At 38.9% G+C, this 17,197-nt stretch overlaps 1 protein-coding gene across 2 annotated transcripts in view; it reads right to left on the bottom strand.

Annotated features, from left to right (window-relative positions):
* Nucleotides 1-1,397: 1,397 nt before the first annotated feature.
* Nucleotides 1,398-17,197, bottom strand: part of prkcz (protein kinase C, zeta) — a 175,155-nt gene continuing 159,355 nt past the window's right edge. For both annotated transcript variants that reach the window (XM_059333243.1, XM_059333244.1), the window contains 2 exons: nucleotides 16,293-16,408; nucleotides 1,398-2,033 (listed from right to left, as the gene is read on the bottom strand). In XM_059333243.1, coding sequence (XP_059189226.1) covers nucleotides 1,946-2,033; nucleotides 16,293-16,408 — 204 coding nt within the window. In that variant the 3' untranslated portion in view covers nucleotides 1,398-1,945. The remainder of the gene's footprint in view (nucleotides 2,034-16,292; nucleotides 16,409-17,197) is intronic.

Here is a 17,197-nt window from a genome sequence, read left to right on the forward strand (position 1 = left end):
CTTTATACTGCACTACAAAGACTAACTACAGTAACTATGCAGAGAGTTAAACTGAGGAAAACTGCTTTAATGTTTTTTCTTTATTGTTTTACTATTTATTCTGTTTGTTTTGAGACATGTATATGGTGAAACCAAAGAGGAATTTCCACTCAGTGGATAATAAAGTTTTCGTATCGTAAAGTTTTTTAACGTTTTTTAACTGGCCAGCCAAATGGGTTATATGTAGGTAAGTGATATGACACTTATTTCTACATGTATTGATGATGTCATTTTTATGCTAAAAAATCATGACGATTTATTTGACCTTTGACCCCAAAAATGTAGTTACTGCACTCTGGTTTTGCTGTAAAAGGTTCTAATAGTAATGATAAACAGAGTGCAGTAACTACAATGTTGTTGTCTTCTTTCAGCTTTTATATTTTGTTTTCAATGAATGAACATTTTCAAATTGATTTTGTTATCAGTGTATTTAAAAAATGTGTGTATTTTAAACTTAATATTATAAAGTAAAGGTATATTTTAGTCTTAATATAATTTAATCTCACTTTTTTACTTAATGATTATCTAGATAATAATTTACCTATTCCCTAAATTTTGAGCTGGATTTTGTCTTTACTGCCATTTTTATGTCATTATTTCTCTGAATTAAAGCAAAATTGAAATCTAAAACTTTGTCACAAGATAAAACAGACATCAAAGGAATTTTAGTTATAGCTCAATTTTGACAAAAAGTGTAGTTACTGCAGTTAGGCTTGGTAGGGCAGTGTCTGGGTGTCATTGCAGATACAGGACTGTAAGGGTGCTGTGACATTTCTAAATGCACATTTGGAAAACGTCTAAACATCAAGCTTCTCTTGTGAACCTATAGACCAGTCATCTGTTCCACACTGATTATTTAATTTGATTAATTAAAAATAAAAAAGATTCAGTCGTGTGTCAGGACTGAAGCTGGCTACTGTGCTCCAAAAATATTGATTCCACTAAAAATTTGAATGGTCTGGCCCAACCCTGTTAGAGTGCTGCTGTGGTTTCAGCCGCTCTGTACCGACTGAAGCCAGGATGGGTGAAGAAATATTCATTAAGAGATAAGTGCAATCAGAGACATGGTAATTAATACGATCTTTGAGGCACTTCTTAAATAAAAAGTTGTCTCCCAGTAAGCACCCCACCCCCCGCTGTTGGTGAAAATCCTAACAGATAACAAACTGAAATGTCTGTGGTTACGATGAAAATGTGCCACTTGCATCAATAAAAAGGCATCGTCAATTCTGGATTCACTACCTACATTATAATACACAATAAATTCTTTTTTTTCCTTTGTCATTGTACATTCTTGTTTTGTGTGAGGCGTCGCGACCCCCCCCCCCCCCCCCCCGCCGCCCCCCCTCCCCATAAGATAGAAAAAACTGAACGAAAAAAAAAAAGTGCATGTAAAATTTCAAGTTCTTCATCAGAACTGTCATATTAATCCAGGGATGTGAGACGGGCTGAGATGTGTTCATGATGGCAGGCACACGATGAAACAACTCTCTGTTGAAAAAAGACAAAGCGGGCCGTGCTCTGACATGAGGATGGACATTCAGAGAGGAGAAAAGGAATGAAGCGGAAGGAGAAAAAGAAAAGAAAAGGGGAAGACAACATAACGTCAGGGAATGTTCTTGAAGTCCAGTGTCTTTGTTTTCCTCGCAGATCCCAAGAAAAGAAGAGTTTGGTATTCTAACAAAACAATCTGAATGGTCCAGGAGGGAAACATTTCCGTTCTCCAGTTTGCTTTGCCTCGTGGACAAGGTCCAGAGAGTGAGTTCATCCTCCCTGTTGTCCTTTACTCTTCCTCCTACTCCTCCTCCTCCTCCTCGCCTCTCAGAGTTGGCTTGCGAGTGTTTTTTGGCTGAGACGCCAGCTTGGACAGACAGTAGGTGGGCGAAGGAGGAAGCCGGTCTCCCCTTCATACAGACTCTTCTGTGGATAGCAGCAGGGGGTTGATGTATTCAAATCCCTCAAATTCTGACTGGTCTATTCTCTTGATGACGTCCCTGGGGAGAGGGTGACAGAAAGAAGAATTAGAGGTGTTGTTTTATCACAATATCATCCACAGCAAACCTGGATCAAGTTCTGAACAAAAGTGCTTTGACAGCACGGACACAAAGAGTCTCCCGACTGCTTAACTCCATGTTTTTGAATCCAACTGGCACAGCTAGTGAGTGATGAGCCTCTTGGTACAGATCTCACTGTCTCATCCCTGAGCCACGACTTCATCACTAGTTCTGAGTGAGTTTGGAATGTTTAACCTTCTTATGAACTCATTTTTTTGTTTGTTTTCATAGTCTGAATGACTGTGGTCAACACAATGTTTTTCTGATCTTTTCTTTACGTTTGATCACACATTTCACAAGTTCAGACATGCGGCACCCCGAGCTAGTACTGATCATACAAACCCAATTTTAGATTTTCTTACAACTCATTCAGCTGATTACCGATACCGATATTTTTTCCCACACAACTAATACCCACAATCAGGGCAAATTTGGCCAATTTCCCAGTTGACATAATAAGTAAAGATAACCTGTGTTCACTGGGAACATGTGAAAAGTGCAACTGTACAGCAACTAAACCCAAATCGAATAAAACTACATGTACCTTACAGACTGCTGCTTAAATTCAAATTTAACGTGAAACAGGAGCCCAATATGTGACGACTCAATCTGCGATGTGCAAACAAAATCACAAAAAGTACAAAAAATATAAGCTTCAGTCTCTAATCAGAACATAAATAAATAGGTAAGCTCAGACTACACTGCACAATTCTATGAGCTACAAACAAGGTGCAACAGAGACGTGATATGCACCACATTATATAATCACTTTATTATATCGGCGGATATCGGCGTGTTGGCCAATATCAGCCGATACCATGCCAATAATATCGTGCATCCCTAGTTTATGTAAAATGTAGACAGATTCATTCATTTCCAGACTGCATTACCTTGCCTTCACTCATTTATACATTAAGGGCATTTTTCCAACAGATTACAACTAAATATAAGATTCCCAAAAGTCTTTTTACATTTTTTTTTTAGATAGATTAGATTAGATTACATACCCGTAGTTTTGTAAAGAATATTAGCCCCCATTTTCCCTCCCAACCAGCGACCCCATCTATTGATATTCTATTATTACCACCCAGATATCCAGTCCTCTCTCTCTCAGAAGTAGCCAACTGTCAACTATCAAAGCACAGAACAGGACCTAGGTGAAGATCTCAGTCAGGACCTCTGGGAGGATATTTGGACTTCAATCCTCATTTTATAGTCAAGGTTCGTACACTTTTTGAGTGGTCAAATTCAAGCACTTTTCAAGGACTTTCAAGGTCCATTTTCAAGCTTTTCCAGGACCTTACAACAGTTGTAAGTTGCATGTTTTAGATGAGTACTTACATGCTAAAAGGGGTAATTTCACTCAACCATACCAACAGCGATGGTTTTACACTTTTAACAACCAAAAGTACAGTTTGCTAATCTCAATATTCAATTTATTATTTTTTTCATTGAACATGTGATTATCTATAGTCAGATTGCACGAGAAATACAGAAAGAATTTCAAGCACTTTATCCAAAATCCAAGCACTTTTCAAACCTTGAAATGCAACATTAAAATTCAGTCATTTTCAAGTTTTTCAAGCACCCGTACGAACCCTGTATATGTGCTAAAAATGGCCTGATCCAGTGTAAGATAACACACCGGACTCACTGGACAAAACTTTCTAAAACATATCCTCATGTAAACAAGCTCCCACTTCTCTCATTCATATGTTTATGGCCTTCTCTCCAGAATTACTGGTCTTTGGATTAACGGCAAAGGTCAAAGCAGACTTTGTAGCCTTCCTGACGTTACTGGAGAGACGATTCATTCTACTTTGTTGGAAGTCACCTTTTCCTCCCTCATACGAGTCCTGGAACAGAGACGCTCTTCATTTTAGTAGGCTAGAAAAGATTAAGAAACACACTACACGGTTCCTAGGAACATTTCAGTACCCCAGTGAAGCCGACTGCCCTTTTTTCAAATCCAAATGCATTACCAAAGACTTGTTCCACTGCCATTCCCAATTTCATATTGCTCCTATGATTTCTTCATTAATAGGACTGTAGCACTACTAAAGTCACCCTCGTTTGGTAATCCATGGTCAAGATAGTTGTGAGTGTTTACATTTTATACAATTACACATTGTTGTGAGAAAATATTATAAAACAAAGTATGCATTTAATCCAATAGTGTGTGTGTTAATAAGACAAAAAGCAGCAATGATCATTCTTGACTTGTGTTGAGCCAAATGAGAGCTTTAACCTGAGATAAGGAGCGATCACTTTGATGAGCTGACTAAAGACGGAAGTGATGTCAGAGTAAAGTAAGGTCAAATCTTGATATGTGTTGAAAGACTTGTCTCTCTGTCTTTCTCTCTCTGTGACTCATCTGTTTTTTTTTTGTTTTCTTGTGATCCTTTATACAAAGTTTAGCTATGTGTGTATCTGTGATTTGTGATTTTGGGCTATGTAAATAAAATTTACTTGACTTGACTATGCTGATTTCCTATTTTGTGCGGAAATAACCACATTTGTAAGGAAAACTGTCATAAAAAAAATTGCTAATAAAAAGAAAAATATAAAAATGAAGAAAAGAGATTAAAAAAAGAAAAAGTAAAACTGTTTTTTAGGACAGAAGTTGGCAGCAATGACAGTCAGTCTGCTTTTAGGAAATAAGACTGATGTTGGGCTTACTGTTCTTCCATTTAACATTTGATAAAAAAATCAGACTTTTTGTTGGCACTCGCTCCTGCTTTTCTGCAAAGTCTACAACCTGAAAAGCCCCTGGTTGCTCAATAGGTTTCCTGATATTTTCTCTCAGAATAAATTGTTAAAAGCCTGTAAAATGGCACCTCTTCTGTCATGATGATGTCAAGTGAAACAGAAAGAACATGGTGGAGAATAATCAGTGGAGGAACTCGAACTGCTTCTTTGTTTCTGCTTCCATTAACAACGGCATAATTGCAGGTAAATGGAGCGGAACCCCATAACTAGTGGGCTCAGAGTGGCTGGGTAAAAATAAATGTACTCCCTTAGCAACACTGCTGGCTGTTCTCCTGCAGCAACAGGCTGTTTACTCGTGTGTGTGTGTGTGTGTGTGTGTGTGTGTGTGTGTGTGTGTGTGTGGTGATGGTGAAAGCGGCTGAGAGGCTTTCTCCCTTCAGACGCTGGGCAGGCAGCTTTGAAGTTAAAACAATAGGTGTGTTCACTGGCCTGTCCCCTGGTGTACCAGGTGGGTAGGGGTCTCCCTCAAGAGTGGAACAGGTTGCAGATCCCACCCACATAGAGTACAAGTGAATGAAATGCTTATTTCTTTCAGTTTGCAGACCAGAATACTGATGAAGCAACTCGTTTTTTCTCCATCTAATCTCATGTAAAGTCCTCTCACTGTAGGAGTGGGTCAACCGCCAATACAGAAATTTGATTTAGAAAATGGTCTTTTTCTATTTTGGAGTTTCTGAGGGAACAGTGAGACAGAGAGAAAAACCACAATGCGGGACACACAAAAAGAGAAAGGAGAGGGTTTGGGAGTTGACCAAAACAAACAGTGTGTTCAACCAATGTAAATGTTGCCTTTTTTCCAGGCTTGGATGAATTGAAAGCATTACCAGATGCAGAATGAAGAGGAGAGAACGAGAAAGGGACAGCAGAGAGGAGGGAGTCAAAGACGCATTCACATATCCAGACAGCACTTTATCTGTTTTTTTAAAACAAATAGTACCATTTTGTACCAGTATTAAATCAACTTCCTAATACCTGAACAGCTATTGGCAATCTAAAAAATGATTGTAACCATCGGATACCTGTGAATACTTCTGTGTGACTAATGACGACTTTGTTGCTGAAAGTTTCCTACTCCCACAGTGAGAGTTTTCATTTGTGCTCAGACTGAATATGATGTGTTTTTTTCTATTGTTGTTTTCATTTATGCTACCTCAGTATTTTATTCTATTGTATTTTATTTAATACTGGACTGCTGTGACAACCGAATTTCCCTTCAGGGATGAATAAAGTAATCTAATAAAGTAATCTATCTAAATTTTAAGTTGATGATAAGCTGTGAGTGGACACATTGAAGTGAGGTAAAGTGAAGATGCTTAAAACATTTACACAGGAAAAATAATTGTATGACTAACAATTGTATTAATGGTGCATTAGCTTTTTAGCTTTTTGTGGTTAATACAAACTGACTGCACAAATACTCAAGCAGTGAAGTTTGTACTGAACAAAATTTGCTTTGTGCTCAATCAGCATCATTCATCACATCATGCCATTACCGTCTGGAATTCAGTGACGTACTGCTACACTACACCAGGCAACAGGAGTACTTTCAGTGAGACTATCAGGAGGACTGCTACACAGTTTTTTGGTGGGCAAGAAAAATGAATGTGGAGCCACCAGTGTGGGGGGAAACTATCAAAAAATTAGTAAAAGAAAGAAAGTATCATGTTACTTAGATTACTTTAGATTTGTTTTAATGAGGAAAGTAATGCATTAGTTTTGCTATTCAAGTTATCTGTTATTTAAATGGTTTTGAATATCCATAATTCTGTTACCATCATTTCCTATTTTTTATTGCACCATGAAACACACTTACATTGTTTTTATTGCAGTTAAATTGCAAAACAGAAATAAAAAATACAACCCTGTTAAATTACATGTTTACTTGTGATCAAACATGAGTTGTAAAGGGTATATTGTGTCTGTCATAATGTGATTAGCTTGCACAGTTGCAGATTACTGGTCTGCAGTGGTGGTAGTCAGTACATTTAGAGGTAGATGAGGTCTACAGTTGCTGTACGCCCTCTGGACATTAAAACGTGAGGAATCACAAAAGGGATTTTATTTTTTTATTGATTTTTACCAAGATGAGACACATGGCGGAGTTAAGTCTGAAAGAAAACTAAAACTGCACCAATATGGAAACATTTTGGTTCTGAAGCTGTTAGAAACACTAACTCGCCCATAAACACTAAAGACGAATAAGCAAACCAGCTTAAAACTGTATTACTGCCACCAAATGGACTGGAGTCTCATTGGCTCTCTCAGTCCCATTATGTTCCACTCAAGAGCGGCTGCTGAGTATGACACCTGGTGGTAAAATTCAGTATAGCGGTCTGATCCGGTGTTTGGCTTAGTATTGAACCAGTTTTAATATTTTTACATTGGCCCAACCCTAGTAGCTTGTCAATATATGCATGTAATCTGAAATGGTGAGTACAACATAACGCATCATTTTGAGGGGCGGAAGTTTGTTACATTGAACATTTTTCAATTCTAACTGTCACCTCACTAATTTCAAAACATCTCACCAAAGAACTGCAGTTGAAAATTAGCCGGCTGGCTAACACTGGTACAGAAATGTTGATTAATGTGTGTTCTGTAAATAAAAACAGTGTAGGGCCTCACTCCTTAGGTGTAAAGGCAATGCATAATTTACATCAACATCAAACCAGATCTTTAGAGCCTGTACATTGACAGAAGCTGGAGTCTACAGAGAAACTTCTGCTTAATGAGATAAGATGAGATTCAACTTTTTTGTCATTGAACAGAGTAACAAGTACTAGGACAACGAAATGAACCATCATCCCGTCCAAACGTATACAACACACACAAACAATAAGACAGAGTGAACAGGACAGGAAGACAGGGAGGAAGAGAGAGAAATACAGCGTGAGGAGAGGAAAGGAGGAAAAAAAAGGAAAACCAACCTCAGCACATAAGCATAATACACTTTACAACATGAAAAGACTTATGATATGCCACAGGGGAGGGGCCATTTGTGGCGCTGTTCACAGACACGCCTGTCTCGTTGGGGGTACGAAGCTCTGGAGGCGTGGGTTGGGGGGTGGATGGGGGGGTGTATGCGTATCTGTATATGTGGAAGTTCGAGTGTGTAAGCCTGAGACCCGCCTTTGTCCAACACCTAATATGACTGATGTTAATACTGGAAAAGAAAGACATTAGGTAAGAAAGAATATGACTTAAGACTCAAACTACAGTAGGCCTGAAAACAGCCACTATGGACCTAGGCTACAGAAAAAGAAAGGACTCTCTGGGACCTGGCTCAGGCTGCCATTTTCTAAGACAGGGTGCTGGCATAGAGAAACTAAAGCCTCCTCCACCCCCCCTCACCATGCTGGCAAAGGCCCCCAGCAAATCTGGCTTCTAATGTCGCAATGTAAATCTCTAACATGGAGGGTTTACCCTTCTCTCTCCCTGCATGGTTCTCACTTCTCTTTCTTCTCGTGCCAAGCCCATCACGAGTGGGAGAGAGGGGAGACCGGAGAGCTTTTTGCATCACCCCCTCCTAGAGCAGGAGTGGGCGACATCAGCCCCTCTCCTTGGTAACAGAGGGAAGAGAAGGGGTGGGGAGATAAAGTGCGAGATGCAGGGAGGAGGCATGCGTCTTCTTTTGATGTGCCGTGGTGTTTGATGCCAGGTTGATATCTCCACTACTGAACTGGCAGTGTGCTCTCCACCCTGCTCTCCCACTCCTCTCCCTCCTCCTCTCACTCTACCACTCCAACCTCCACCACAATTGCCTCCCTAAAAAAGTCTGTCACGGGCTCCCATCGTCAAAAGCTGTCACAAATGAGCTGGGATGAGCTTCAGAGCTGTCTCGTTGCACACCCTTAATGAGCTACGAGGTTCACCCACTCTGGAGCTGGTTTGAAGTTCAGCAGCGAGTGAATAAAGGTGTATGGCGCCTTCAAACCGAGGGAGAGCCCTTAGCTACCCAAAGACATCTGTCATGGGTACACAGCATGATGGGCATTTAATAAGCCTCCAATTAACACAGGGAGCTCTTGTTGCTCTGTGCCCTGTCATTCCACTATAATGTAGTTATTGCTGTTTATGTTCAAAAGTCCCAAGATTCACAAGCAGGAAAAAGCCACAATAGTGTCTATGCAGTACAACCTTTATAATATGGTGATGATAATACCAATCACATCATTTATTTTGGAGATACAATCCTAATTCTGCTTCATCTTACATCGTCAAGTCAAGAATGATAGGAGGTGTAGACCATTGTCACACAACAGAAACCGTATTTCCTCAATTTAAAGCTGGGCCCCTATTAATGACCGGCCTCATTTAGTAACCGGGTGTAAAAACAATTTTTAGTAAATAAAAGCCGGCCTCTTTTATAAGCCGGGTGTCTTACCGGTGATATGTCAAAGTCTGTTCCACGTCGATATGTGCCCCCCTTACCTTAACCTGCACCAACCTGACCCCTGACCCCAACCAGTCCTCCTTTAAGTTGTTAACATGAGCCCAAGTTTACCTTAACCCCAAACAGTTCTCTCTACAAGGCCTAACCTTAAACTTAAATCCTAACTCCAACCGTGGAGGTGATGCTACGGAGAACACCATTCAGGAAACATCATTTGACGGTAACAGATTTCAACACAACACCTGTATTTTGAAGTTTGGCCACACGAGTTAGTACTGTAGGTAAATATGGTTGTTTCTCCTGCTGTACTAGTCATTCTCTGTAAAGTCCAGTCGTTTACACACGTTCTTCTGGGCTTTTTAGTAGTTTAGACATTTTAAATCCTGCTTCAAATGAACATTCAGCGTGCTGTTCATTGTTTGTTTACATCCGAGTACTTCCAATATGGCCGTCATCCGGGTAACTGGCTACAATGCGTTGTGTAAAACACTCTAAAAAGTGCCGGTCAGAGCTGCTCTGATTTTCTTTTTCTAATAAAAGCCTCCTTTAAATAATAGCCTGCACCTATTATTAGCCGGGTCCCAAACTGATTTTTTTATGTTACAATAAGGTGTCAGTGCCAGAATTACGGTGCAAAAACAAGATCTATTGTTCTCCTATGGAGAGAACAAAGTCAATGTTGTTAAATGTTGCAGCATCTTCACGTGCTGCCTGGATATTAAGGCTTCATTCTGCCTCAAACTAAGTGCCAAACAGTGTCTTAACCGCCCTTTTTGATATCAAAAGGTTCATCAATTTTTTTATATTTACAGCCTTTATGCAGTGACTGATCAGGTGAGTTAAAGTGCGGACGTTCTCCAAATGTTACTCTTTTTGTGTATGATCAAGTGCAACACTGAAAGCCTTCAGGGAAAGACAAAATTATAGTTTCCTCCTTATCCCCAGCTGCACGATTCAATGTGTTGAAACTAAAAGTCAAAAGGCACACAGCTGTTAGCCAGAGATCAGGGAGGTAGTGTTCTGGAGCCAAACCAGTGTGGACATCATGTCATTTGACTTTTAGTGTGTTAGTTTCAAGCATATTGGTTCCTTCACTCAAAGGCCTTGGGATTATCCATGTGTCGTATAAAAGATTAATGCCACAATTATCATGGCCAAAAATACCACGGTAAATGGTATGATCACATCTTACACCAATACATCCAATGCTTGGGAATATAAGCACATCCTGTAGCCCATATTTTTCTTCAGTTTTACATTTTTAAGGATGCACCACTGTGAATTTAGGATCCTTTTTAAAGTCTTAGTACAGGTTCATAGCAAGGTTATCATAGTTAACGAAAATTGATGAAATAACTAAAATTCAAATTGAAAAAACATTTTCATTAACTGAAGTAAAAAACAACAACAAGAGCTTTTTTAAAAAACAATAACTAACTGAAACTGTATTTTATGGTTACAAACCTAACTAAAACTAACCAGAATTATAGTGAAAATGTCCTTCGTTTTCGTCTTTGGCAACTTTTTTCATACATAATCCAGTGTTTCTATTAGAGAGAGGATTCTGTTAGTGAACCTGCAGGAACACATGGTAAATATGTTTACTGAGACTCCAACCAAAACTCAAAACACCAGGAACTGTAAGAGTTAATAACCTTATTGGGGCTAACATGGATAAACCAAAGGAAATAAAAGCAAAATTTATCATGACCTCTTTCAATCTCTCACCCAACACATAGCCCATTACAAAAAACTAAAACTAACACTAAAACTAATAAAAACTGAACTAAAACTTGCAAACTCACTCTAAAAACTGAATTTGAAAACAAAAATTCACAACGAAATTGAAAGTAAGACTAATAAAACATCCAAAAATATTTATAACCTTGGTTCATACTGTCATACTGCGATAGCTCTGAAAAACACGCCCAGAGGCTGTGAGGCGGACTAGTGAGAGGGTCCGGAGTGATGACGTTTAATATCCTGATATCTCTTCTCTCATTTAGCTACTTGTTAGCAACCGCCTTTGAAGGACACGTAAAAATAAGTCATTTTACTTCATTTTTGAATGGGTGGGGTCGAGGGAATGAATATATTTAACTCAACATTTATGTTTTTGTTGGTCAATGAAAAGGAATATTTCCAATTCCCACGCTTAACTTCCCATGGGAAGTTTCTGGAAATTTATCAGAAAAATTGTTCCAGCCCTTTGCAATCCTAAGCAGCAACCTAGTGAACTGTGACCTGCCATCACTGGATCAAAGGTTCATATAGTTTTACTGTACTTGTTGTAAAAAAACATTTTTTTAAAGTAAATTCACCTCAAATTACACAATCATTTCTTGTATTAGACATTTCATTTAAAAAAATTTGAAAAAATTTTGTTCAGGTAACCCTGACTGTGATTTTACTGTGCAGCCTTTGAGGATTGTAAAGGGAAAGTCAGCTCAAGAGGCTTTCTTAATGTCCTCATATTTCAACTGTCATTTAACAAAAGCATGCGTTGGTTATATAAATCTTTCAAAGGATTCCTGTACAGAATGACCCTGAATATATCTATGATAGATATCATGTCATTTTACTTTTCAGTCTTATTTACAGAGAAATGTTTGTATGACAGTTCAACGTGATTATTTGATGATGTTTTAACTCTTGATCTTCCTTTTATATAAACAGTGCAATAAAATAACTTCAACTTTTATTATCCAATTAAATTAAAAAGACAAGCGACTTTTGTATAAGGACGAGTGAAAGATAAATCTACATGTTATAAAGTTAAGGGTGAGTCCTGAGGCGTGTGGTGTATTTAATTACAGTTCAGCTACTGCTTTTGATCAGCGTGGCTGTCGAGAAATGGTTAAAAACCAGACCAATAAAAGCTTTGTAGGAAAAAAATATGATTGTTGGAGCCCGAAAAATCAATCCAGCATGGATTTAAATGAAGATGTTGTCTAACATAAGCCTGGTAATATCTATCGGCAGGGCCTGCCAAAGCCTTATGGAATAGTGACGGCAGGAGGAAAACAGGCCATGCTTGTGTTTTCCTGCTCTGTGTCTGTTGCTGTGCCAGATCTCTGCAGCCTTTTCTCCCCAAAGTTAAATCTTAAACAAGCACTCCTGTCAGATCCTGAAGGCCTAATGTTGGCATTAATCAAAACAATGTCCTGATGGATAAAGACGTCAATGTTGGGAACTCGCAGGGGGGGATGTTTTTCTTTATTGGATGCAGAAGTCTACTGGAACAACACACACCCACTGGAAATAAATGTGAAATCTTTTTCAACCTCTATCTGACCGTGACAGGTTCTACTGAGCACTTTAGTAGCTGTACATCTTCACAGCTGGACTCATTCACACCAACAATTACAACCCTGGTGGCCTTTGTCCAACAACTTGGCTTCACTATGAAGCTCTATTTTAATTAAGTGTGACACCTTTCAAAAGGGAAACACAAAACTGTATTTGCAAGGTAGAACATAGAATAAATACAGCAGACAGTATATCACAAACAGACGTCTGAGATTGAATCAATCATCCTTTTTATAATTTTTGTTATATTTCCAGTGGGAGTTACTTTTTGTTCCCTACTGACAGTGTTATATGATTGTGGCGTGGCATTAGATCATTCAATGTCAACAGCTCTTGCAGTTGTATTAACACTATTGTGTTCATTTGTCTTAGTGGGGGGCCGACATTGTTGATCTGTGAGCTCAGCACTCAGCACATTACCACATGTGATTTGAATAATGGGCTAACGTCTTAAGGCTACAGTGAGTTCTGACTGTTCACCACAACAACCATGACACGAAGACAGCTGACACTAGCTAGTTCTCTCCTCTCTATACCATGGGACGAACACAGCACTGAATGTTTGATAACATGAATGAATAGCATGCTAGGCTAAACTTTCTGAGTGGAATATTAATGTGGAAGTGCCCTAAAACTGGTGACTCCACTGGTTCGGAAAAAAAAACCCCCATCTGATTGTATAGAAGTCTATGCAAAAATTACCCGTTTTCTCATTTGATTTATTAACTCAGTAAACATTCATATGACAAGTTTATGGTCTTAATTGCTAGTTCCCGGCTGGCAGCAACCTCCGTGTCTGAGCAGAGAGGCAAACCAGGAAGTGCCTTAAGCTGCATCCTACCAAAAAATTCCAGCAGGGGGTGCAGACGGATGCAGAAGTATTTGGGTCCATTCATTTCAATACAAAATGAGAAAACTTCTCACTCGATTTATTAACTCAGAATTTTTTCTTAGGACAACACTATGGTCTCAATCGCTAGTAAAAAAAATCAATTTGATGTTAATAGTGTAAAAAAAAAAGGTCCCATTTAGAAGAAAATAGAAGATTAAGAATCATATGATTTGGGGCATGGCTACCTTTGATTGACAGGTCACTGACAAGGCTAGCGTCATCAGGAGAGAAGCAGAACAATGTGTATCCATGGCAACGTGTCAATAAAGTTATATACACATAACAAAAGGAAATATACCGGTTTGGTCTCATAACTTTGACCCTTTCACTGTATTTTCACTTAATGACAGTTTATTTGAACATTTTGTTCAGTAAAAATGTCTTGTTCAGCGTTTGGTTGGACTAACAGACACTCCAAGGAGTCGCTGCTCAGTTTTCTGAGGTAAGTAACGTACATTTTGATTTTGTTTTTTGCTAGCCAAAACTAACATCCCAGTTAATGCTCCAGCTAATGCTAACATGAATTAGCAGCAGCTTCTCTCAGTCAGGTTGAGGTGTAGAGAGGCTGTAGTCAGTGATCAGATCCCTCTCCTCCTCCACAGTCCAGATATGGTCTGCTCCCCGTATCGGAAACAAGATGGCGACACAAGATGGCAACGAGTGTAACGCTGAACTCGAGGCTTCCAACGGGCCACAAACCAATGGGTGACGTCACAAAGACGACATCCATTATTTATATACCGTCTGTGGGTCTGACTTATAGTGAAATAGATATAAAGCAGGCTATGCTTTAAAATTGTCCTGATCTGTTCTGTGCATGTACTGGTTCACCATGTTGTTGGTGACGTAGACCAAGATGGTAACAGCTAAAATACCAAACTCGAGGCTTGAAAACCTGAGTCCACAATCCAATAGGTGACATCACGGTAACTATGTGCACTATTTAGATACAGTCTATGTGGAATACAAAGTTAACAGCATGATGCTTTTCAAAGATGTTGGTAGGTATAAAGGCACAGACATCAGCCCACCATAGAAGTAAATAGTGTGTCTCCTAACAACTCTGGTTTTTGAATCGACACTCAAGCAATGTCATGTAGTGGCAAAGACACGATTTCCACACATAAAAAAATAATAATTTGAATGTAAAACATGTCAGTAATAACCAACTATGCAAATGGCTGTAGTCTAATTAAGGTTTCTTCTCCTTACACAAAAGTGAGCCTCATTAAAAGCTGAAAAGGCGTCATGTTAAATGTGTGATGCTTTTCACATTTTCCAGCTACTTACTGATTTGACATTTCACTTCACCATCAGCATCACAGAGACTTAAAACCTGCTTGACTGAGGTATTGAGGTAATAATGTATTTCTGTCAAAGTTATCATAATGTAGTGACTTGAAAAGTCATATCTATCTATAAAGCAAGAAGCTTCTGTGTTTGTGTGTCTAGGGCATATCTCTCTGACCGTTAGTCTGACTGACCTCAGATTTCGTATGCGGCTTGCGCATATTTTTCAAAATATCATTATTTACGTAGGACGTGTTGCGGCATTGCACTGTTTCCGATCGGACGCCTTTTAAGGGAGCTCCGCCCCCTTTTAGGGGAACTCCGCCCAATTGTGTGATAGGCCTACACCTGGTCAGTAACACAATTCACTCTGGATTTACACCCTGACTCATCTCATCTGGAAGTCTATTTAGCCTACCTATCTTTAGGAGATTTAAAGTGCGCTACAAGGTTCGATTTTCCAATAATTTTCAAATATTTTCCAGCGTATATCAATGTTCAATGTGTATGTGCTGGATGGTGTGGTACCTTATGAAAAGTAAGTGTTTTATGGAGTGTGGCATGTAATGTACGAATACATACTTCAATGTTCAAGGTTTGTACACTTTAGCAGTGGTCAAATTCAAACCTTTTTCAAGGACTTTTAGGTCCATTTTCAAGCTTTTCCAGTATCTTACACTTGTTGTAAATTGCATGTTTTAGATGAGTACTTACACACTAAAAGGGGAATATTTCACTGAACCATACCAACAGCGATGGTATTACACTTTTAGGAGGAACAATCTTCCTTTCAGATAGGCTACTCATTATTTTTTTACATTGGACATGTGATTATCTATAGTCTATAGATGGATATAGTCAGATTGCAAGAGAAATACAGTAAGAATTCCAAGCATTTACAAGCACTTTATCCAAAATCCAAGCACTTTTTAAACCTTGAAAATACAACATTTAAATTCAAGCATTTTCAAGGATTTCAAGCACCCGTACGAACCCTGAATGTTCAACGTGTATGTGCTGGATGATGTGCATACCTTATGAAAAGTAAGGGTCTTCATGTAATGTGCAAATTCTGTTATTCGCGATTAGCATGCTAAGCAGAGATTTAGCTTTATTCACTTCTTATGTTGCATTACTATGTAATTCAGGGATGACATTCATGTTGCTTAGTGTAATGCCCATAATCATTTGATATGAGATGCTTACATGCAGTATAGTATATCAGCTTCGGGGTTCATGTTAATGTACTTTTAGTGCAACATACTGCGTAATGTGCTATCTCACCATTAGCATGCTAAGTGGAGATTTAAGCCCTTTCTTCTGCATCAGTTTGATCCATTAAAAACAGTAAAAACAAAACTTTATTAACTGACAGCTAAGCATTATACGGACGGAAAGATCCTTCCTACAGGCACTGCACTAGTAACAAATAAAAAACAACCATGATGACAGCAAATACTTTTTACATGACAGACACATATTTGAAAAGTCCTCCAAATGATTCACATAAGTTAAACATTAACAGAGTTGGAGAGGTAGTACTTACTCATCATCTGGTGTTAGCTGCACTGGTTCATTAGTAAACTGCGTGTCAAAGTTTTCGAGGCCGTAGTCATCAGTGATTTGAGGTTTGAAGGGCGGCGTCATCTCTTTCTTATCCAGCTGAGGAAAAACAAACACATAAATTGTTTTCCTCAATAATGTTGAGTCGAAACCATGGGGAAAAAACACCCAAAGTTCATGACATACATCATATTGTGTAACATTTCTACAATTGCAGGCCATTGATTTGCTGTCTGGAGAAGTGCACATTTCCTGTTTTGATCAAAATAGCACAAAACAGAAGCATAACTCCAATGATCATGACCTAAATGATATGAAGCGTCATTTAAGGGGGTAGATTCAATGTGTCAAAACCATCAAACCTCTTTATCTCACACAAAGAAGTATTTGCAACTTTGCTTTGTCAAACTAAAGGTCATATAAGCTGTACCTCCTTTACAGCCCAGCGAACCCTCTTACCTTACATCATGTTTGGAATATAGGTTTGAAAGTTCATGTCAGACCAAAAAGACCAAAACCAACAAGGTATTGACCCTCCCCCTCCCTGTTAATGCTACACATGTCAAGCTTTTTATTCTAGCAGTACATGTATACCGTAACAACTTCGGGTCACAGGGGGCTGGATAATTCTAGCTGTCATTGGGTGAGAGGCGGGGTACACCCTGGACAGGTCTCCAGACTATCACAGGGCTGACACATAGAGACAGACAATCGTTCACTCTCTCATTCACTCATACGACAATTTAGAGACCCCAATTCAATCCAACCCAACATGGAGAGAACATGCACACTCTCCTGTTGCGAGACGAGTGCCAATCATTACACCACAGCGCTCCCGTTTCTACTCAGATTTCATTATTTTTGAATGATGGTTCTGTGGTTTTGAGA

This window comes from Centropristis striata, chromosome 5 (assembly GCF_030273125.1).
Source record: "Centropristis striata isolate RG_2023a ecotype Rhode Island chromosome 5, C.striata_1.0, whole genome shotgun sequence".
In the NCBI taxonomy this organism is placed as follows: Eukaryota; Metazoa; Chordata; class Actinopteri; order Perciformes; family Serranidae; genus Centropristis; species Centropristis striata.